At 40.1% G+C, this 24,903-nt stretch overlaps 1 protein-coding gene across 2 annotated transcripts in view; it reads right to left on the reverse strand.

Annotated features, from left to right (window-relative positions):
* Window positions 1-2,889: 2,889 nt before the first annotated feature.
* Window positions 2,890-24,903, reverse strand: part of rbm20 (RNA binding motif protein 20) — a 152,479-nt gene continuing 130,465 nt past the window's right edge. For both annotated transcript variants that reach the window (XM_061880483.1, XM_061880485.1), the window contains exons 9-14: window positions 24,199-24,868; window positions 24,051-24,134; window positions 22,826-23,951; window positions 21,822-21,887; window positions 10,877-10,998; window positions 2,890-3,451 (exon numbers count right to left, since the gene is read on the reverse strand). In XM_061880483.1, coding sequence (XP_061736467.1) covers window positions 3,392-3,451; window positions 10,877-10,998; window positions 21,822-21,887; window positions 22,826-23,951; window positions 24,051-24,134; window positions 24,199-24,868 — 2,128 coding nt within the window. In that variant the 3' untranslated portion in view covers window positions 2,890-3,391. The remainder of the gene's footprint in view (window positions 3,452-10,876; window positions 10,999-21,821; window positions 21,888-22,825; window positions 23,952-24,050; window positions 24,135-24,198; window positions 24,869-24,903) is intronic.

Consider the following 24,903-nt stretch of genomic DNA (forward strand, 5'->3'; position numbering starts at 1 on the left):
ACAATTCCGTTCCGTTTTTAAGACGGTCGGTCAAAACAGTTTTATAATTCAATCAGACTTTATCGTGAGGTTTTGTATTAGTTTTCCTAAAAATGGGCTTGATTGTAAAATATGACGATTGAGAGGGGGGTATGTTCTTAATATTCAGGGTTGTATCGTTCGTAGAAAAAAATTACAATTCCATTTCGTTTTTAAGACGGTCTGTCAAAACAGTTTTTTAATTCAATCAGACTTTATCGTGAGGTTTTGTATTCGTTTTCCTAAAAATGGGCTTGATTGTAAAATATGACGATTGAGAGGGGTATGTTCTCAATATTCAGGGTTGTATCGTTCGTAGAAAAAAATTACAATTCCATTCCGTTTTTAAGACGGTCCGTCAAAACAGTTTTATAATTCAATCAGACTTTATCGTGAGGTTTTGTATTAGTTTTCCTAAAAATTGGCTTGATTGTAAAATATGACGATTGAGAGGGGGGTATGTTCTCAATATTCAGGGTTGTATCGTTCGTAGAAAAAAATTACAATTCCATTCCGTTTTTAAGACGGTCTGTCAAAACAGTTTTATAATTCAATCAGACTTTATCGTGAGGTTTTGTGTTAGTTTTCCTAAAAATTGGCTTGATTGTAAAATATGACGATTGAGAGGGAGGGTATGTTCTCAATATTCAGGGTTGTATCGTTCGTAGAAAAAAATTACAATTCCATTCCGTTTTTAAGACGGTCTGTCGAAACAGTTTTATAAATCAATCAGACTTTATCGTGAGGTTTTGTATTAGTTTTCCTAAAAATGGGCTTGATTGTAAAATATGACGATTGAGAGGGGGGTATGTTCTCAATATTCAGGGTTGTATCGTTCGTAGAAAAAAATTACAATTCCATTCCGTTTTTAAGACGGTCTGTCAAAACAGTTTTATAATTCAATCAGACTTTATCGTGAGGTTTTGTATTAGTTTTCCTAAAAATTGGCTTGATTGTAAAATATGACGATTGAGAGGGGTATGTTTTCAATATTCAGGGTTGTATCGTTCGTAGAAAAAAAATTACAATTCCATTCCGTTTTTAAGACGGTCTGTCAAAACAGTTTTATAATTCAATCAGACTTTATCGTGAGGTTTTGTATTAGTTTTCCTAAAAATGGGCTTTATTGTAAAATATGACGATTGAGAGGGGTATGTTCTCAATATTCAGGGTTGTATCGTTCGTAGAAAAAAATTACAATTCCATTCCGTTTTTAAGACGGTCTGTCAAAACAGTTTTATAATTCAATCAGACTTTATCGTGAGGTTTTGTATTAGTTTTCCTAAAAATTGGCTTGATTGTAAAATATGACGATTGAGAGAGGGGTATGTTCTCAATATTCAGGGTTGTATCGTTCGTAGAATAAAATTACAATTCCATTCCGTTTTTAAGACGGTCTGTCAAAACAGTTTCATAATTCAATCAGACTTTATCGTGAGGTTTTGTATTAGTTTTCCTAAAAATTGGTTTGATTGTAAAATATGACGATTGAGAGGGGTATGTTCTCAATATTCAGGGTTGTATCGTTCGTAGAAAAAAAATTACAATTCCATTCCGTTTTTAAGACGGTCTGTCAAAACAGTTTTATAATTCAATCAGACTTTATCTTGAGGTTTTGTATTAGTTTTCCTAAAAATGGGCTTGATTGTAAAATATGACGATTGAGAGGGGTATGTTCTCAATATTCAGGGTTGTATCGTTCGTAGAAAAAAATTACAATTCCATTCCGTTTTTAAGACGGTCTGTCAAAACAGTTTTATAATTCAGTCAGACTTTATCGTGAGGTTTTGTATTAGGTTTCTTAAAAATTGGCTTGATTGTAAAATATGACGATTGAGAGGGGTATGTTCTCAATATTCAGGGTTGTATCGTTCGTAGAAAAAAAATTACAATTCCATTCCGTTTTTAAGACGGTCTGTCAAAACAGTTTTATAATTCAATCAGACTTTATCGTGAGGTTTTGTATTAGTTTTCCTAAAAATTGGCTTGATTGTAAAATATGACGATTGAGAGGGGTATGTTCTCAATATTCAGGGTTGTATCGTTCGTAGAAAAAAATGACAATTCCATTCCGTTTTTAAGACGGTCTGTCAAAACAGTTTTATAATTCAATCAGACTTTATTGTGAGGTTTTGTATTAGTTTTCCTAAAAATGGGCTTGATTGTAAAATATGACGATTGAGAGGGGGGTATGTTCTCAATATTCAGGGTTGTATCGTTCGTAGAAAAAAATTACAATTCCATTCCGTTTTTAGGACGGTCTGTCAAAACAGTTTTATAATTCAATCAGACTTTATAGTGAGGTTTTGTGTTAGTTTTCCTAAAAATTGGCTTGATTGTAAAATATGACGATTGAGAGGGGTATGTTCTCAATATTCAGGGTTGTATCGTTCGTAGAAAAAAATTACAATTCCATTCCGTTTTTAAGACGGTCTGTCAAAACAGTTTTATAATTCAATCAGACTTTATCGTGAGGTTTTGTACTAGTTTTCCTAAAAATGGGCTTGATTGTAAAATATGACGATTGAGAGGGGGGTATGTTCTCAATATTCAGGGTTGTATCGTTCGTAGAAAAAAATTACAATTCCATTCCATTTTTAAGACGGTCTGTCAAAACAGTTTTATAATTCAATCAGACTTTATCGTGAGGTTTTGTATTAGTTTTCCTAAAAATGGGCTTGATTGTAAAATACGACGATTGAGAGGGGGGTATGTTCTCAATATTCAGGGTTGGTTTCCTAGGTTTGGTATTAGTTTTCCTAAAAACAGATATACCGGACCCCCAGACACATTTTTTTTCCTCTAAATTTGTCCCCCAAGTCAAAATAATTGCCCAGGCCTGAGCCAGATAAACTGGGGACTATGGATGGCTGAATTTCAACGTGACATTTATTAACTGCCATACAAATGATGTGACTTCGGACCTGAAAGACAACAGTAGTGCACACAAGAAAAACAAGAAGCGCAGCACAAAGACTCCAGTTATCAAGAAGTTGGAAATACAACACACTGAAATCTCTTCCAACAAATTCAACGACCCTGAGAATCTGCCTCAGTTTCCCCTGAGTAAGAACATTCATTGGCATCATTTTTTTAAGTGACTTCGTAGCACATTTTGGTAATTTCGACAGCGAGTCAGATTTTGTCTTTAAAGGAGTTGATTTAGTGAGGACATGCCGAGTCAAAAACACAGGTCTAAGGTTCCGGTTCGGGAACAGTTGTTTAACAATAAATACATAAATATACATTACAGTTGACTATGTACAACATTTATTGTTTAGGCTGTCAGTGATATTTCAGTTATTCAAGTTTTACTCCCCCCGATATCTTCAAGGCTACGCCTGCTGTACAAGGTTGATATGTCCACATGATGTCACTGTGTCGTGGAAAATCCAAAATGCAGACTCTCTTGAGCCAGCTGGGACAGATACTTCTGCATGAGGGGACATAAAAAAAACAAGAAAAGTGTTAGAAATGACATTCCAGAAGTCAAGAGACGTACAAACCCCGTTTCCATATGAGTTGGCAAATTGTGTTCGATGTAAATATAAACGGAATACAATGGTCTCCCCATGTCTAGCATTAAAAGATTACAGTTGGTACAAAATGCGGCTGCTAGACTTTTGACAAGAACAAGAAAGTTTGATCACATTACGCCTGTACTGGCTCACCTGCACTGGCTTCCTGTGCACTTAAGATGTGACTTTAAGGTTTTACTACTTACGTATAAAATACTACACGGTCTAGCTCCAGCCTATCTTGCCGATTGTATTGTACCATATGTCCCGGCAAGAAATCTGCGTTCAAAGGACTCCGGCTTATTAGTGATTCCCAAAGCCCAAAAAAAGTCTGCGGGCTCTAGAGCGTTTTCATTTCGGGCTCCAGTACTCTGGAATGCCCTCCCGGTAAAAGTTCGAGATGCCACCTCAGTAGAAGCATTTAAGTCTCACCTTAAAACTCATTTGTATACTCTAGCATTTAAATAGACTCCCTTTTTAGACCAGTTGATCTGCCGTTTCTTTTCTTTTTCTTCTATGTCCCACTCTCCCTTGTGGAGGGGGTCCGGTCCGATCCGGTGGCCATGTACTGTTTGCCTGTGTATCGGCTGGGGACATCTATGCGCTGCTGATTCGCCTCCGCTTGGGATGGTTTCCTGCTGGCTCCACTGTGAACGGGACTCTCGCTGCTGTGTTGGATCCGCTTTGGACTGGACTGTCGCGACTGTGTTGGATCCATTATGGATTGAACTTTCACAGTATCATGTTAGACCCGCTCGACATCCATTGCTTTCCTCCTCTCCAAGGTTCTCATAGTCATCATTGTCACCGACGTCCCACTGGGTGTGAGTTTTCCTTGCCCTTATGTGGGCCTACCGAGGATGTCGTAGTGGTTTGTGCAGCCCTTTGAGACACTAGTGATTTAGGGCTATATAAGTAAACATTGATTGATTGATTTGCAAATCATTTTCATCCCATATTCAGTTGAATATGCTACAAAGACAACATATTTGATGTTAAAACTGATAAACATATTTTTTGGTGCAAATAATCATTAACTTTAGAATTTGATGCCAGCAGCACGTGACAAAGAAGTTGGGAAAAGGTGGCATTTAATACTGATAAAGTTGAGGAATGCTCATCAAACACTTATTTGGAACATCCCACAGGTGTGCAGGCTAATTGGGAACAGGTGGGTGCCATGATTGGGTATAAAAACAGATTCCCGAAAAATGCTCAGTCTTTCACAAGAAAGGATGGGGCGAGGTACACCCCTTTGTCCACAACTGCGTGAGCAAATAGTCAAACAGTTTAAGAACAACTTTTTTCAAAGTGCAATTGCAAGAAATTCAGGGATTTCAACACATTTGGTCCACAATATCATCAAAGGGTTCAGAGAATCTGGAGAAATCACTCCACGTAAGCGGCATTGCCAGAAACCAACATTGAATGATCCCTTGGACGGCACTGTATCAAAAACCGACATCAACCTCTAAAGGATATCACCACATGGGCTCAGGAACACTTCAGAAAACTACTGTCACTAAATACAGTTTGTCGCTACATCTGTAAGTGCAAGTTAAAGCTTTACTATGCAAAACGAAAGCCATTTATCAACAACATCCACAAAACGCCGGCTTCTCTGGGCCCAAAATCATCTAAGATGGACTGATGCAAAGTGGAAAAGTGTTCTGTGGTTTGACGAGTCCACATTTCAAATTGTTTTTGGAAATATTCGACATTGTGCCATCAGGACCAAAGGGTAAGCGAACCATCCAGACTGTTATCGGCGCAAAGTTCAAAAGCCAGCATGTGTTATGGTATGGGGGTGCATTAGTGCCCAAGGCGGGTGTAACTTACACATCTGTGAAGGCACCAATAATGCTGAAAGGTACATACAGGTTTTGGAACAACATATGCTGCCATCTAAGAGCCGTCTTCTACATGGACGCCCCTGCTTATTTCAGCAAGACAATGCCAAGCACGTGATACAACAGCGTGGCTCTGTAGTAAAAGAGTGCGGGTACTTTCCTGGCCCGCCTGCAGTCCAGATCTGTCTCGCATCGAAAATGTGTGGCGCAACTCAAAGTTTTAGCTACTCACATGTTTTTCGATTGGGAATAAGGTGAAGAAATCAGCTAAGCCATTTTTGACCATAACTTGAGTTGATTTATTTAGGAAAACCTTGTTATGTTGTTCAATGCCTCCAGCGGGGCATCGCAACAAAATCAGGCATAATAATGTGTTAATTCCACGACTGTATGTATCGGCTGATATCGGAATCGGTAATTAAGAGTTGGACAATATCGTAATATCAGATATCTGCAAAAAAGCCATTATCGGACATCTGTAGTTTTTGCTCTGGTAAGGTTGCATTTAAGGATCTAACTTTGCGTCTACAGCCATGTTTGTTGCCTTGTTATTTTTGTTGTATGCGCCGTTTATGAGGATGTGCGTTTCTCCTCGTCTTATCAAAACTTCAGTCGAAAACAACACAAGCATATGGTATTGTTCTTCAACAATAGAAGCTCGCTGGGCCACCACTTCAAATCTCACATATTTATTACTATGATTTTTATTTAGCAAATGTTTTACTTTTTATTCGACCCCTTTTACCGCATTGCTTTTTGCACTATTTTGTTCAGCTTATTCTTTGTTTATTTTCTTTGTTTGTTTTCTGTTTCTGTTGCTCTTTGCTTTTTTTTTTTTTTACCTGTAAAGCACTTTGGTTTAATTTAAAAGTTGTTGTAAACGTACTATATCATTAAAATTGACTTGACTAATGAGCCGCACGTGACGTCGGCTGAATACGACCCTTTGAGGCAACAAACGCCACGTGACTCCCATAACCTCCATAGTTGGCTGACTTTTACCAGCGTTTATTAACAAGGTAAAATGCAAAAAAAAAAAAAAAAAAAAAGAAAACATTTGAGTGCTTGTCTCAATTGCACAAAAAAGTGCAGTTCTCCTTTAAAGAATTTGATTTAAAAGCATCCCCGCCCTTGTCGCAAAAGCCACAGTAACTGGCGAGCATTTGCTTATAGCTAGAGATGGACATAACTTTGTGTGGAGGGGGGCGTGGCCTGCGGGCCTGTCGCGGAACGGGGTGTGCCAGGACCGGCCTTGAAGACAGCGACAGGTGAGTAGATGGCATACTTGCCAACCTTAAGTCCTCCGAATATGGGACATGGGGGATGGAGGAGGCGGGGTTGAGGTTGGAGGGGGGCGTGGTTTGGTGGTAGCAGGTGGTGTATATTGTAACGTCCCGGAAGAGTTAGTGCTGCAAGGGGTTCTGGGTATTTGTTCTGTTGTGTTTATGTTGTGTTACTGTGCGGATGTTCTCCTGAAATGTGTTTGTCATTCTTGTTTGGTGTGGGTTCTCAGTGTGGTGCATATTTGTAACAGTGTTTATACGGCCACCCTCAGTGTGTGACCTGTATGTGTGTGTGTGTCAATCAATCAATCAATCAATGTTTATTTATATAGCCCCAAATCACAAATGTCTCAAAGGACTGCACAAATCATTACGACTACAACATCCTCGGAAGAACCCACAAAAGGGCAAGGAAAACTCACACCCAGTGGGCAGGGAGAATTCACATCCAGTGGGACGCCAGTGACGATGCTGACTATGAGAAACCTTGGAGAGGACCCCCCCCCCCTCTAGTGTGTGTGTGTGTGTGTGTGTGTGTGTGTGTGTGTGTGTGTATTATGTGACTGTGCCGGCACGCTGTTTGTATGGAAGAGAAGTGGACGTGATAACAGGTTGTTGAGGACGCTAAAGGCAGTGCCTCTAAGGCACGCCCCCAATATTGTTGTCCGGGGTGGAAATCGGGAGGGGCGCTAAAAATCGGGAGTCTCCTGGGAAAATTGGTAGGGTTGGCAAGTATGGTAGATGGCCCAGGTGGGCCTTGTTATCTAATCACCTGTCGCCTTTATTAGCAGCAGCCGGTATAAGACATGTAGTTGGAGTTGGAGCCAGACAGAGAGTTAGAGAGAGAGAGAGACGAACAAAGAGAAAGACATTTTGCTAGAAAGCAAACGCCTCTCCACATTTATGCAAATAAAACAGTGTTGTACCCTGAAATCCGGGCTCTCATGGCAGTGTGTGGTGGTCCGAAGAACCCACTAGAGGGCACTAGTTATTATTCCAATGAGCTATTTCCTGGTGGTACATTTTGTAACAATACTTTGCTCTACAATCGGTGTAATTTACAATCAATGGTTTCATTGACCAACATCCAGTGTTGATTTTGCATTACCAGTACAGTACACATACACATTCAGCTTTGACTGACAGCACAAGTGTGAGGACCATTTTTCTTTGGGGAATGTCACACATTGAATGGCAGGGAATGGTTTCTCGTCCAATCTGCACCAGCTGCTGGCCAACAGAGAAATTTGAAACTTGGTGCCAGATGTCCAATCGTGTAAAATTAACACACAAACACACACTCAAGCAGTGGTTATGACTGAAGAGAACAGGCCGTGTTTGTGTTTTTAGTATTTTTTTGCCTTATTTTAGATTTACTGCCACATTGTCTAACGTTTACATGAATCCATTTTTTTTTTTCGAAATTAAATTTTTTTCCAGCTGTTTACGCTGCAACTATAATGTGATCACAAGCTAAATTGTGGCCCCAATGTGGCCCCAATGTGGCCCCAATGTGGCCTCCACGCCCCTTGCATGAGCAGTTCATAAATGAATAAGGAAGTTGCTACGACTACTACAAAATAAAATAAATGTCGCCACACCTTAAAAATGTGTGTGTTTTTTTTTTACACGAAAATAAATGAAAACTAGTTAAAATAGTTTTTAATTATATTTGTTTTTATATTGTTTTTATTGTTTTTATATTTATTTATTTTCTGTTTTTATTCAGTCATTGGTGGAGCATAATATATATATATACTTTTTTTGTATTTATTTTATTTTTGGAAACGTTATTGTTGTTTAAATGTGCTATATAAATAAAGTGGATTGGATTGGATTGGATTGGAAAACTAGCTAATTCGAATCTTAAAAAAAATAAATAAATAAATAAAATATGGTACATCGTTAGTAATTTTTCCTGATTAAGATTAATTTTAGAATTTTGATGACATGTTTTAAATATGTTAAAATCCAATCTGCATTTTATTAGAACATATAACAAATTGGACCAAGCTATATTTCTAACAAAGACAAATCATTATTTCTTCTAGATTTTCCAGAACAAAAATTTTAAAAGAAATTCAAAAGACTTTGAATTAAGATTTAAATTGGATTCTACAGATTTTTCTAGATTTGCCAGAATAATTTTTGGGAAATTTTAATCATAATACGTTTGAAGAAATATTTCACAAATATTCTTTGTCAAAAAAACAGAAGCTAAAATGAACAATTAAATTAAAATGTATTTATTATTCTTTACAGTGAAAAAAATAAATTTACTTGAACATTGATTTAAATTGTCAGGAAAGAAGAGGAAGGAATTTAAAAGGTAAGAAGGTATATGTGTTTAAAAATCCTAAAATCATTTTTAAGGTTGTATTTTTTCTCTAAAATTGTCTTTCTGAAAGTTATGAGAAGTAAAGTACAAAAAGAAATGAATTTATTTAAACAAGTGAAGACCAAGTCTTTAAAATATTTTCTTGGATTTTCAAATTCTGTTTGAGTTTTGTCTCTCTTTGAATTAAAAATGTCGAGCAAAGCGAGACCAGCTTGCTAGTAAATAAATACAATTAAACAAAATAGAGGCAGCTCACTGGTAAGTGCTGCTATTTGAGCTATTTTTGGAACAGGCCAGCGGCTTACTAATCTGGTCCTTACGGAATACCTGGTGCTTGTGGGCACCGCGTTGGTGACTTTACTACACATATTTTGGTTTTGTGTTTTAAGGGTAAAATTCTGGCAACTGAGCTACCATTTTTTTTTACTGAAAATGTATTTTTACATTGTACAATTTAGATTAGATTAGATTAGATAGTACTTTATTTATTCCGTCAGGAGAGTTCCTTCAGGAAAATGACAATTTTCAGCACAATCCCATTCAAGATCAGACAAACATTACAGGGAGACAGAACAGGATCGCTGACGGGTCTGCCGGCTTCCAGCGCCCCTTACAAAAAAGATGACATACAGGTAAACATGAAAAGAATAGAAGATTAAAATAAAAAAATAAAAAAAATAATAATAAATAAAATAAAATAAAATAAAATAAAATAAAATAAAAATCGGTCTTAGCCTGGGCCCTGGAGTGGGGGTGCAGACTGAGGCCGAGGGGAAAAAAAAAAAAATAATTTGATGGATAAGTTGCTTCAAAGTCATGAGTAAGCAGATATTTAAGTACTTATTTTGATGTTTGGAATGTGTGATGATATAATATGTGTCTGCAATATTAAATGAAGTATAAAATATATGAAATTGCATACAGTACTTGTATTGTTTTCTGTCAAAAATAGAAAGTTGACTGCATGTAGAAAACTAATAGACGCATGGTCATTACAGGCTAGAAAAAAATGAGGTGGCGGGCCAGATATAGCCCCCGGGCCTTGAGTTTGACACAGGTGGTTTAGACTAACAAAAAAAAAACGAAGTCAAAGTGAGTCCATTAGAATGACTCAGAATTGGTCCGGTGGATTCACACTAGTGATGTGAATTAAGTGAATTATATTTATATAGCGCTTTTTCTCTAGTGATTCAAAGCGCTTTACATAGTGAAACCCAATATCTAAGTTACATTCAAACCAGTGTGGGTGGCACTGGGAGCAGGTGGGTAGTAAAGTGTTTTGCCCAAGGACACAACGGCAGTGACTAGGTTGGCAGAAGCGGGAATTGAACCTGCAACCCTCAAGTCGCTGGCACGGCCACTCTACTACTTACCGTACTGAATAGAATTCAGAATAGTATGGACAATACAGATCGGATACAGATTCTCTGTGCAAATATACCTAATGGTCAAATTTAAAGGCACAATTTAAAAAGTAGTGTATTTTAAGTGTTGCTGGAATCATATCCAAACAATATAAAATCACGGTGCAAAACAAATGATGGCGTTATTGTATCCAATTCTGTATGTGGTGTCTCCAAGTAGTCTACAATACAAATACACATGCACTTGCTCTTTTATAATATTGGGTGACTCATTAAGATCTGGTATCGGCTGTGTCGATATTTCAGTGTCATCACTCATGCACACGTTTGCACTATCCATCCATCCATTTTTCTACCGCTTATTCCCATTAGGGTGACGGGGGGCGCTGGTGCCTATCTCAGCTACAATCGGGCGGAAGGCGATGTACACACTGGACAAGTCGCCACTTCATCGTTGGCACTAATATGAGGTAAAGCGGCTGTGGGTACAGTTCCTTGCACACACCTGTAGGTTCCTGTAGTGCACCGTGCTGCGGCAGTGACTCATCTTTGCCGTTTCCTCGCTGGTGTAGAACAGTTCGCAAAGTTTACAGAAGAAACCAGTCCTCGGCTCGATAAACTCCACTCCTGCAAAGTTCCAGAAAAACATGTGGAAAAACATAAGGGAACTCCAATTCACTGTAGTCCAATGTTGATGGATTCATTTACAATTCAGCGTTATTTACCTTGACTCTCAAGTCACAACACAAATATGAGGTCAGTGAGTCTCAATGTGTGTCCATCTAGTGGTATGTCCAGGAAGTATGTACCTTATATGGCTGTTTTGCACACTCTTGGCATTCTCTTGATGAGCTTTAAGAGGTAATCACCTAAGAGGGTTTTCACTTCACAGGTGTGCTTGAAGATCATCGAGAGAATGCCAAGAGTGTGCAAAGCAGTAATCATTGCAAAGGGTGGCTATTTTGAAGAAATTAGAATATACAACATATTTTCTGTTATTTTACCTTTTTTTTTGTTAAGTACATACCTCCACGTGTTCATTCATAGTTTTGATGCCTTCAGTGACAAACTACAATGTAAATAGTCATGAAAATAAAGAAAATGCATTGAATGAGGAGAAGGTGTGTCCAAACCAGCCTGGTATTCGGCCATATTTTTTTTTTAAACCCAATGCAGGCGGCCCCCATGTCTAAAAGTTTGGGGACCCGTGGTATATGGAGTATTATTGTTGATAATGTTTTTGAAGAATACTTAAGCCTACCACGCTACTGTCGTTTAATGTTTGTCATGATGTTGGTACTTGGAGAGCCAAGTGATTTCTGAGGTACTACTTGGTGAATTTGTTGTGTAGTGTCACATGTGGTATGGCATCAGAATGTCATAATGTCAGACCAGAATGTCAGATAGACAGACAGACAGAATGATAGATGGATAGATAGACGATAGATGGATAGATTATGGATTGAACTTTCACAGTATCATGTTAGACCCGCTCGACATCCATTGCTTTCCTCCTCTCCAAGGTTCTCATAGTCATCATTGTCACCGACGTCCCACTGGGTGTGAGTTTTCCTTGCCCTTATGTGGGCCTACCGAGGATGTCGTAGTGGTTTGTGCAGCCCTTTGAGACACTAGTGATTTAGGGCTATATAAGTAAACATTGATTGATTGATAGATAGAATGATAGACAGACAGACAGAATGATAGATAGATAGATGGATAGATGGATAGATAGAATGATATACAGACAGACGGACAGACAGACGGACGGACGGACGGACGGACGGACAGACAGACAGACAGACAGACAGACAGACAGACAGACAGACAGACAGACAGATAGATAGACTGACAGTCGGATAGACATGGACGGACGGACAGACAGAGGGACAGACAGAATGCATCTGATATATCAGATTGTAAGTGGGTTTATTTTGTACAATTCACGTTCATATTACACTGTTTGTTGTGTTTCACATGTTTGTAACATGTGCCGATCGAAAAGGGGCGTGACGTTCATATGTTGTCAATATTCAATGTTTCATCCTTCATAGAAAATTTTAAAATTCGATTTTGTTTTTAAGGCTGTCTGTCATAACCTTTTTAGCTTTGAATCAGATTAGATTAGATTAGATAGTACTTTATTTATTCCGTCAGGAGAGTTTCTTCAGGAAAATTACAATTTTCAGCACAATCCCATTCAAAATCAGACAAACATTAAAGGGAGACAGAACAGGTTCGCTGGCGGGTCTGCCGGCTTCCAGCGCCCCTTACAAAAAAAAGATGAGATACAGGTAAACGGGGGGGGAGAAAAAAATAGAAGATTAAAATAAAAATAAAAAATCGGTCTTAGCCTGGGCCCTGGAGAGGAGGTGCAGACTGAGGCCAAGGGAAAAAAACAACAACTCATAGCCATAGTACACATCCCTCTTACATGTGTGTAAGAGGGAAACATCAAACATCAAAGAACACAGAGGACATTAAAGACATTAAAGCAGCAGATACAACCAGACACTTCTACATACAGCTATGAATAAAAAGTAAAAGAAACATATCCACTGTGGTGGCCTCTGCGGTGTTCCACGCCATCGTCCGCTGGGGTGGAGGGAGCATGGCCAGAGACAGGAGCAGACCCAACAAAGCAACCAGGACAGCCGACTCAGACATTATTGTGAGGTTTTGTTTTATCCATCCATCCATTTTCTACCGCTTATTCCCTTTTTGGGGTCGCGGGGGGCGCTGGCGCCTATCTCAGCTACAATCGGGCGGAAGGCGGGGTACACCCTGGACAAGTCGCCGCCTCATCGCAGGGCCAACACAGATAGACAGACAACATTCACACTCACATTCACACACTAGGGCCAATTTAGTGTTGCCAATCAACCTATCCCCAGGTGCATGTCTTTGGAGGTGGGAGGAAGCCGGAGTACCCGGAGGGAACCCACGCATTCACGGGGAGAACATGCAAACTCCACACAGAAAGATCCCGAGCCTGGATTTGAACCCAGGAGTACAGGAACTTTGTATTGTGAGGCAGACGCACTAACCCCTCTGCCACCGTGAAGCCCAGGTTTTGTTTTAGTGTTCATAAAAATAGATATACCGACCCCAGACACATTTTTTTTCTCTAAATGTGGCCCCCGAGTCAAAAATAATTGCCCAGGTCCTGGCCTAGGGGCAGTGATTCTCAAATGGGGGTACTTGAAGGTATGCCAAGGGGTACGTGAGATTTTTTTTTAAATATTCTAAAAAGCGCAACAATTCAAAAATCCTTTATACATATATTTATTAAATAATACTTCAACAAATTAGGAATGCAAGTTCATAAACTGTGAAAAGAAATGCAACAATGCAATATTCAGTGTTGACAGCTAGATTTTTTTGTGGACATGTTCCATAAATATTGATGTTCAAGATTTTTTTTTTTGTGAAGAAATGTTTAGAATGAAGTTGATGAATCCAGATGGATCTCTATTACAATCCCCAAAGAGGGCACTTTAAGTTGATGATTACTTCTATGTGTAGAAATCTTTATTTATAATTGAATCACTTGTTTATTTTTCAGCAAGTTTTTAGTTATCTTTATATCTTTTTTCGAAATAGTTGAAAAAAGACCACTACAAATGAGCAATATTTTGCACTGTTATACAATTTAATAAATCAGAAACTGATGACTTTTTTTCAACCAAAAATGCTTTGCTCTTATTAGGGGGTACTTGAATTAAAAACATGTTCCCAGGGGGTACATCACTGAAAAAAGGTTGAGAACCACTGGCCTAGGGTATTTCAGTTGTGCTGATCTAGTTCTAGACAAGGGGTGGGCATTACGTCGATCGCGATCGACTGGTCGATCTTGGAGGGTGTGTCAGTCGATCTCAAGCCAGGCATTAAAAAATAGACATAAAAATGAGCAATCATCAATCATACCAAGACTTCACTTTCGTCAGTTGTTTGACATTCTCGGCACCCGAGGATCTTGTGAGATGACGCTGGCTGCTGCGAGCTCATATTTAAGAAAAAAATCACTAACAGGGCGGACACAGAGAAACACATTTTATTTCTAGAGACTCCGTACCTACTGTCAAAACTCTAAAGACCGACTGCACAGTTCCTGTCTTCACCATAAAAGACCTGTTTCATCCTGCCTGTGCTAACAAAATAAGAGTCTCAGAAAGCTAGCGTGCACAAGCTAGCAAGCTACGGAGTTTGATGCCAATGTATTTCTCCCCCGCCCTCAGCGACCGCTTTCTCACTTGCTTGCCCACCCGCACAGTCACTGACGTCACTCACCTGCTGCCAGACATTAAAGGGCCACACACATATGCTACTCTCATAACAAAGTGTTTAAAAACGAGTATGCAAGTTGGACGAACGAGATGCCAAATCCAACCACTTTAATGTGGTATTGGACAGAAAGGAGGACTTTTTTTTTCCTCCATTTGAAAATGCGGACGTTATCATCATTACTGTCTAATTCCAATCAATGCAAGTCATCAGAATCAGGTAATACACCAACTCATATTCTTGTCTTCATGAAAGAAAGGAATCTATGTGTGTTAAACATGCTTGTATTATCATTAAACACCATTAACTTGTTAACAAAAATGTCTCTTTCATAAATAAATAAATATAAATTATAAATAGGAATGAGGTAGATCTCCTCGACTTGGTCAATTGAAAAGTAGCTCGCCTGCAGAAAAAGTGTGAGCGCCCCTGGTCTCGACAAAAACACTGACACGGCGGCATCATTGAGCCAAAATAGACCCATTACTCATGGCAGACACGGCGCTCATGTGTGCGCCGTGATCTATTGTTGCCACACGGCAGCGGCTTATGCAAGTCCCCATGCGGCAGGCCGGCCACTGGCAATGTGCTGCAGACGTGTCATTCCAAGGCTAATAATAATATAAATACTCATCCCTCAGGGGTGCAGTTCACAAGGAGCTCACGGAAAATAGGTCAGCAAGTGGCTGGCCAATTCCCGTCAATTAAAGTGCTAATGCAACAGGATGTCAGTGCCGTTATTAGCAGCGGACATGATAACGCTTTAACGTTCACACGAAAGACGGATGATGCCGAGGTCCGTGATCCCGAGACCGCTATAATGATGAAATATAAATTGCCTCAATGACTCTAGAGCAGGGGTGTCAAACTCGTTTTAGACCGGGGGCCACGTGGAGAAATATCTACTCCCAAGTGGGCCGGACTGGTAAAATCACAGCACAATAACTTAAAAATAAAGGCAATTTTAGATTGTTTTTTTTTTTTTGTTTAAAAATATAACAAGCACATTCTGAAAATGTACAAATCATAATGTTGTTGTTTTGTTACTATTACCTGTTGCGGTTCATAAAATATATATATATATATCCATCCATCCATCCATCATCTTCCGCTTATCCGAGGTCGGGTCGCGGGGGCAGCAGCCTAAGCAGGGAAGCCCAGACTTCCCTATCTCCAGCCACTTCGTCTAGCTCTTCCCGGGGGATCCCGAGGCGTTCCCAGGCCAGCCGGGAGACATAGTCTTCCCAACGTGTCCTGGGTCTTCCCCGTGGCCTCCTACCAGCTGGACCTGCCCTAAACACCTCCCTAGGGAGGCGTTCGGGTGGCATCCTGACCAGATGCCCGAACCACCTCATCTGGCTCCTCTCGATGTGGAGGAGTAGCGGCTTTACGTTGAGTTCCTCCCGGATGGCAGAGCTTCTCACCCTATCTCTAAGGGAGAGCCCCGCCACACGGCGGAGGAAACTCATTTCGGCCGCTTGTACCCGTGATCTTATCCTTTCGGTCATGACCCAAAGCTCATGACCATAGGTGAGGATGGGAACGTAGATCGACGGGTAAATTGAGAGCTTTGCCTTCCGGCTCAACTCCTTCTTCACCACAACGGATCGATACAAAATATATATATATATATATATATATATATATATATATATAAAACATCCACCTGGAAAACAAGCGGATCGCAACCGAACTGGATATTGAGGACAGGGTGGACGCCACAGCCAACAAAGAAGCCTTCATCACATTGAAGGACCACAAACCCAACTTCGCAAATAACCCAACATGCCGACTAATAAACCCAACTAAATCTGAAATAGGAAAAATCAGCAAAATAATCCTGGACAGAATCAACACAAAAATCAAGGACAAAACACCACTCAACCAATGGAGAAATACAGCAGCAGTAATCAAATGGTTTAACAACATCCAAGACAAACAACAACACAACTTTATCTCCTTTGACATCGAAGAATTTTACCCTTCCATCACGCAAGACCTACTGACCCAAGCACTAAACTTCGCCTCGGACTACGACTCAATCACAGGCAACGAAAGAAAAATCATCATCCACGCAAAGAACTCCATACTCATCCGCAACAGTACACCATGGCAAAAAAAGAACAATTCAACATTTGACGTTACTATGGGGAGTTTTGACGGAGCAGAAACGTGTGAACTCGTTGGGAGTTTCCTCCTCTCCCAGCTTGCTAGCCTCAACCTGAACCTTGGTATTTACCGTGATGATGGATTGGCAAGGAGCAGCGAGAACACCAAGAAGCACATATGCCAAATCTTCAAAGAAAACGGCCTACGGATCACGATTGAAGCCAACAAGCAAACCGTCAACTTCCTCAACGTCACGTTCAACCTGAGAAATAACAGCTACCGACCATTCACGAAACCCAACACAACACTCCAATACGTGCACCATGAAAAGAATACCTACCGGAATTAATAAAAGGCTATCGATGCTGTCATCTAGCAAAGCTGAATTCGACCAAGCAACCCCCCCGTACCAGAAAGCACTTGATGAAAGCGGATACAACTTCACCCTCACCTATGAACCCACTCCAGGAAACCAACCAAAAAAGAGCAGAAGACGAAACAACATCATCTGGTACAATCCGCCATTCAGCAAAAACGTCTCAACCAATATCGGCCACAAGTTCCTCACTCTGATCGACAAACACTTCCCCAAAGGCAACACCCTAAGAAAAATATTCAACAAGAACAACATTAAATTGAGCTACAGCTGTTTGAATAACAAACAACAAATCGTTTAGAACCACAACAAAGCAATTGCAAAAGGACTGCCTACCCCCAGACTAAACGACTCTGAAACCAATAAGGAATGTAACTGTCGCAAGAAACCTGATTGCCCTCTCAACGGAGGGTGCTTACAGACATCAGTCGTTTACCAAGCAAAGGTAACACGCAAGGACATTAACACATCCGACACATACGTAGGATTAACCGAAGGAGCGTTAAAAACAAGATGGAATAATCACAAGGCCTCCTTTAGAAACCAGACTTTGCGGAATTCTACAGAACTCAGCAAACACATTTGGAACCTCAAAGACAATAATGTTGAATATTCAATAACATGGCAAATTCTTGCATCCAGCACACCTTACAACAGTGGTAATAAAAGATGCAACCTATGCTTAAAAGAGAAACTGTTTATTATATATCATCCAGACCTGTCATCCCTCAACAAGCGCAGTGAAATCATTTCAACATGCCGCCACAGACGGAAACACCTCCTAGGTAACACATGAGCCAATCACCACACCCTAAGCCTGCCTGTACCCACCCACTCTGTGCTCTATATAAACCATTGTATGTGAAAGCTTCCATTAAAATATCCTGATGATTGAGGGAACCCCTCATGAAACAGTTCTGTAGAGATGAAGTAGTCTTGTGATTTTTCCCACACCTACATATACATATAGATATATATATATATATATATATATATATATATATATATATATATATATATATACATATATATTAATATATATATATATATATATATATATATATATATATACGTATATATTAATATATATATATATATATATATGTATACACGTATATATACATATATATACATATATATATATATATATATATATATATATATATATATATATATATATATATATATATATATATATATATATATGTATATATACATACTTTATTTGTTATTTATTCTTTCTGAATAATTTATGGGATAATGTTCATCAGTCAACCAAGTCCATCCATCCATCCATTTTCTACCGCTAATTCCCTTCAAGTCATTGGTGTTAATTTTCAATCTATATAAAGATAAAAAAATAATATCAAAATTAGGATGTGCAGCACGGTGTGACAAGGGTTAATGCGTCTGTTTCACAATACGAAGGTCCTGGGTTCGATCCCCGGGCTCGGGATCTTTCATTGTGGGGTTTGCATGTTCTCCCCGTGACTGCGTGGGTTCCCTCCGGGTACTCCGGCTCCCTCCCACTTCCAAAGACATGCACCTGGGGATAGGTTGATTGGCAACACTAAATGGTTCCTAGAGTGTGAAAATGAGTGTGAATGTTGTCTGTCTATCTGTGTTGGCCTTGTGATGAGTTGGCAACTTGTCCAGGGTGTACTCCGCCTTCCGCCCATTTGTAGCTGAGATAGGCTCCAGCGCCCCCCGCTGCCCCGAAGGAATAAGCAGTAGAAAATGGATGGATGGATGAAATTACAGGATGTTATTTATGTACAAACCCCGTTTCCATATGAGTTGGGAAATTGTGTTAGATGTAAATATAAACGGAATACAATGATTTGCAAATCATTTTCAACCCATATTCAGTTGAATATGCTACAAAGACAACATATTTGATGATAAAACTGATACAAAACATTTTTTTTGCAAATAATCATTAACTTTAGAATTTGATGCCAGCAACACGTCACAAAGAAGTTGAGAAAGGTGGCAATAAATACCGATAAAGTTGAGGAATGCTCTTCAAACACTTATTTGGAACATTCCACAGGTGTGCAGGCTAATTGAGAACAGGTGGGTGCCATGATTGGGTATAAAAGCAGCTTCCATGAAATGCTAAGTAATTCACAAACAAGGATGGGGCGAGGGGCACCAATTTTAAAGCAAATTGACGAACAGTTTTAGAACAACATTTCTCAACGAGCTATTGCAAGGAATTTAGGGATTTTACCATCTACGGTCCGTAAAATCATCAAAAGGTTCAGAGAATCTGGATAAATCACTGCACGTAAGCGATGATATTACAGACCTTTGACCCCTCAGGCGGTACTGCATCAAAAACTGACATCAGTGTGTAAAGGATATCACTACATGGGCTCAGGAGCACTTCATAAAACCACTGTCAGTAACTACAGTTGGTCGCTACATCTGTAAGTGCAAGTTAAAACTCTACTATGCAAAGCGAAAGCCATTTATCAACAACACCCAGGAACGCCACCCGTTTCACTGGGCCCGAGCTCATCTAAGATGGACTCATGCAAAGTGGAAAATCGTTCTGTGGTCTGATGAGTCCACATTTCAAATTATATTTGGAAACTGTGGACGTGGTGTCCTCCGGAACATAGAGGAAAATAATCATCCGGATTGTTATAGGCGCAAACTTCAAAAGCCGGTATCTGTGATAGTATGGGGGTGCCTTAGTGCCCAAGGCATGGGTAACTTACACATCTGTGAAGGCACCATTAATGCTGAAAGATACATACAGGTTTTGGAGCAATATATATTGTCATCCAAGCAACGTTGTCATGGACGCCCCTGCTTATTTCAGCAAGACAATGCCAAGCCACATGTTACAACAGCGTGGCTTCGTAGTAAAAGAGTGCGGGTACATTCCTGGCCCGCCTGCAGTCCAGAACTGTCTTCCATCGAAAATGTGTGGCGCATTATGAAGCGTAAAATACGACAGCGGGGACCCCGGACTGTTGAACGACAGAAGCTCTACATAAAACAAGAATGGGAAAGAATTCCACTTTCAAAGCTTCAACAATTAGTTTCCTCAGTTCCCAGAAGTTTATTGAGTGTTGTTAAAAGAAAAGGTGATGTAACACAGTGGTGAACATGCCCTTTCCCAACTACTTTAGCACATGTTGCAGCCATGAAATTCTAAGTTTATTATTACTTGCAAAAAAAAAAGAAGTTTATGAGTTTGAACATCAAATATCTTGTCTTTGTAGCATATTCCACTGAATATGGGTTGAAACGGATTTGCAAATCATTGTATTCCGTTTATATTTACATCTAACAATTTTCCAACTCATATGGAAATGGGGTTTGTAGTTTGCTCATTTTCCTCGACTGGTGCACTAACATCATGTTTTGTTTTGTTTTTGTACATATGTAGCATCATCTACAAAGATGCAAATAATTGCTATTGCAACATCTAGTAGACACATTTAGAACAGCACTTTCTTTCATTCAAAAATTTCGGCTCATTTTTATACTTAGTTAACTCATCCCGCGGGCCGGATAAAACCTGTTCAGGCCCGCAGGCCGTATGTTTAACACCCCTGCTCTCGAACAAGTCTTCAGTGGTTCCTCAGTTTCTGTAAGTATTTCAGTCCACAAGGTTGGACAAAAAACAATTTGCATGATTCAAAATGTTTCCCGTAGGAAATGATGACGATCAATCCGATTATTTCATTTCAGACACCGACAAACATCAACTCAAAACACATGTCATAGAGAATATTTCTAATTTTACATGCAGAAGTTAAATAGATGAATGAAAATTTAACATCGCTCATACTTTATCAAAGACCCTTGTTGGCAAAGACATCACTGAGTGAAGAGTACTTTCTTAAATTGGTAGGTGGCCGAGGGTAGAGTCGTCTCTCTTGGTTGCTTTGTTGGGTCTGCTCCCTCCCACCCCAGCAGACGTGGCGTGGAACACCTCACAGGACACCACAAGGTGTGTGGGTGTTGACATTATGCTTTTGTTTGGTTGCTTGTTTATGCATGGTGCAATTGTGTGTGCGCAATGTATATTATTGGTTGATTATAATTTTTGTTGTTGTTGTTTGACTTTTGTGTGTAGAAGTAGCAGCTAGATCCGTCTTGTAATGACCTTTGTGTTCTTTGAAGTTTCCCTCTTACACGCATGTTTACGTGTGCTATGGCAATGAGGTTTTTTTTCCCTTGGCCTCAGTCTGGACATACTCTCCAGGGGCCCAGGCTTAGACTTATTTTATTTTATTGTTTTCCTCAATCGCCTCCCCAGCGTTTACCTGTTTTTCACCTTTTTTGTAAGGGACGCCGGAAGTTGGCAGACCCGTCAGCGATCCTGTTCTGTCTCCCTGTAATGTTTGTCTGCTCTTGAATGGGATTGTGGCGGAAATCCTAATTTCCCCTCAGGGATTGATAAAGTTTTTCTGATTCTGATTCTGATTCTTAAATCAGCAGGGCTCCCAAGGCACAGTGACCTACTGACCAACAAGTGGGATTCTTTGTTTAGGTACTTGAGTCCGCAGATTGATACGCAGGAATATGAACCAGTTTGTTAGCCCAATGATCAGCTATACAATACTCAGACAGTAAACAAAAGCCGTAGAAACATTTTGGCAAAACTTATAGTCAATTTTATACAAAAAGTCAGTGCTACAATATCATGTATTGTGCTTACCCAAAGGGATGATGTGTTCAATGACGACCCTGTCCTGCTCGATGGACGACGAGGGGGCTTCAATATCTACAAACATCAAAGTATGAGAAAAAAAGTCAAAATAGTCATGAACAAAAACCTTATAATATACCGTAATTTCCTCCGCTACTTTTCCTCCACTCTTTGAAACCAGTGCTTTATACAATGCTGCATAATTGAAGGATTTTTCCGGGTTCACAAGCTTCCCATGCCGCCGATAAATTTTTCGTTGTCACATCAGGCCAATGAAGTTGCCAAGCCGGTCACGGTGGACCACTAAAATTGTGTACATTATATCAAACAGACTCACACAATCAGTCAGCCATTTAGTGTGTTATGGACTCACCCTCATTGTGGCGAAAACACGAAGAAATGCACTCAACAAAACCAAAGATGATAAACTCAGGCAACGTAAAAATGAAACTGTCGCTGCATGGCACGGGTAAGGTATAGGCTAGAGTATGCCGTGTTACAGACACTGTCTTTTGTTAAATTTGTAAATGAACACAAACGCCTGTGTGAATATTTAATGTTTCAGTGTGAACAGCTGAGACATGCCAGTATTTTTACTAAATAACATTTGTCTAAAAATTAGGTGCTTGTGGAGTATAAGTATTTAATTTATTAAATTATGCCATGAGGTTTACCTGTATTTTTTTGTTCGCAACTTCCTGTTTGAAGTTTTTGATTTACCAACCTGGATTTTCCCTTTTGTTGGTAGTCAACAAATCAATTATGTGACAATTAACATACAAATAAGAAAAATAAACATTCTAATTTATAATTGACAAAACGTTAAAAATCTTTGGAAGAAAAAGTTCAATGGTTATGTTGGGTCAGAAGCTGTAATGTTAAACCCAAATTTATCTATGTTTTATCCGGTTTGCGGCAGTTGACACGGAATAAATGATATCACATTACACTTGTAACCTCTAATTTTCTGTTGCATACTCTGTATGAGACACTTTTTATTTTCTGTGAAGTACCTTTTTTATCATTGCTGTCTTTGTGTTGTGTCACATCAGAGCTGGTCTCTTTGAACTGAACTACATCCTGGACCTTGTTGTCTTGCTCGGTTATATCAATGTGGTTCTTTACTGGCTCCTTTAAGGAACCGCTGTCAGGGATTTTGTCCTCAGTGGACGGTTCTTCCAGTGCAACCTTGACATCCTCTTTGGGAAAACCACTTAAGTTAGTGACAGGCTGCTCAAGAGTCATAGGACACTGAATTTGCTTCATGATAGGGGTCTCAGAAGTCGTAGGACACAGAGTTTGTTTCATTGTAGGTGGTTCGGGAGTTGTAAGACACTGAATTCGTTTCATGATAGGAGGCTCAGGAGTCGTAGGATACTGAGTTTGTTCCATGATAGGTGGTTCAGCAGTCGTAGGACACTGAATTTTTTTCATGAAAGGGGGCTCAGGAGTCATAGGACACTGAGTTTGTTTAATGACAGGTGGTTCAGGAGTCGTAGGACACTGAGTTTGTTTAATGACAGGTGGTTCAGGAGTCGTAGGACACTGAGTTTGTTTAATGACAGGTGGTTCAGGAGTCGTAGGCCACTGAGTTTGTGTCATGATAGGTGGTTCGGGAGTCGTAGGGCATGGGGTTTGTTTTATGATAGGAGGTTCAGGAGTCATAGGACACAGAGTTTGGTTAATGACAGGTGGCTCAGGAATCGTAGGACACCGAGTCTCTTTCATGATAGGTGGTTCAGGGGTCATAGGACACTGAATGTGTTTCATAGGTGGCTCAAGAGTCAAAGGACACTGCATTCCATCATCTTCATTGGTCTCTGTTGAAAAATCTTCAACTTCCAAGGTTTCAGTTGGGACTTCAGCATCGTTACATATCTGCGTCTGAACTGATTCCTCCAAGCACATCTTCTGCTCCTCCAAAGATGGTGCAGGCAACGGTATTGGCTCTTCTATTGCAAGTGTTTGCTCCTCTGCAGATTCTTTAGGACCAGTCAAATCCTCCTCCAGCTCAGGAAGGTCGGGTTCAATAATGGAATCGTCTTCTCCCCCTACTTCATCAACTGTGAGAAATTCCTCCATGTTCTTAGGGTACCAGCATTCATCATCCGTGTTTTCGCCACCATCCAATCTCTTCTCCTGACAAACAGATCAAGAGAAAGGCTGTTAATTTTCTGCAGTTTACCTTCAGAGTAGAATATGATAAATTCAAATGTTATTATTCTTCCTTCTACGTACACTTTCCTTGAGTTCAGAACACTCAATAGCATCTTCCGGCTTGTTACTGCTCTGGGGTGACGCCTGCTCTTTAGAACGGCAATCCTGGAAAATAAAAAAGAAATAGGTGAAGGTACTTTGCTGGGCCTTCCACTTGTTCATAACTCACAGTATGTCCTGTTGGGCTGTCATGTTTCTCTGCATTGGTGCACCTTCTGCTGGACTTTCTACTCCCTCTGCAGGGAGAACTCTGCTTCTTGTCATCTGGGGTTCTGCGAAATGGTTCATCATTCATCTCGCTCTCCGGATGCCTCGACCTACTCTGGTAGTCACTGCCGTTCCTCCTCTTTGACTTGGTATCGCGTCTTAGGTATGGAGATCTGATCACCTTGTCAGACCTCATGTAGAAGTTGTCTTCCATGTTTCTGTAGGAGTTAAAGGCCATGCCTTGAGGGTTGCCTCGTGGGAAGTCTCTGTTTCTCCTCATCCCTTCATCTCCTCCTCGCTCATCTGCAGACCGAGAGATGCCATAATCCAAGGGTTTCCCATAGGCTTTCCAGCGGTCAGTTGGCCGATCATTGGGCCGGTCACTATCGATGTTGCTGCCATTCCGCCTGATATCATCCCTCTCCTTTCCATCTTCTGCCCGTCTAAAGTGTGACGACCAGTCCCAAGAACCTTGGCGAGGGCCTATGCCATTGCTGCCTCTTTCCTGACCTCTGCATGGGGCCGCCTGGGGGCTGTGGGCTGAGCTGCATGAGGTAAAACTGGGACTGTGTGAGTGAGGGCTCAGGGAGCGGCTGATGGGGCTGCGGGAACGGGCTCTCTCTGGCATGTAGCTGCAGGACGGCCAGTAAATCAATCAATTATTAAA

This window comes from Nerophis ophidion, linkage group LG20 (assembly GCF_033978795.1).
Source record: "Nerophis ophidion isolate RoL-2023_Sa linkage group LG20, RoL_Noph_v1.0, whole genome shotgun sequence".
Lineage (NCBI taxonomy): Eukaryota > Metazoa > Chordata > Actinopteri > Syngnathiformes > Syngnathidae > Nerophis > Nerophis ophidion.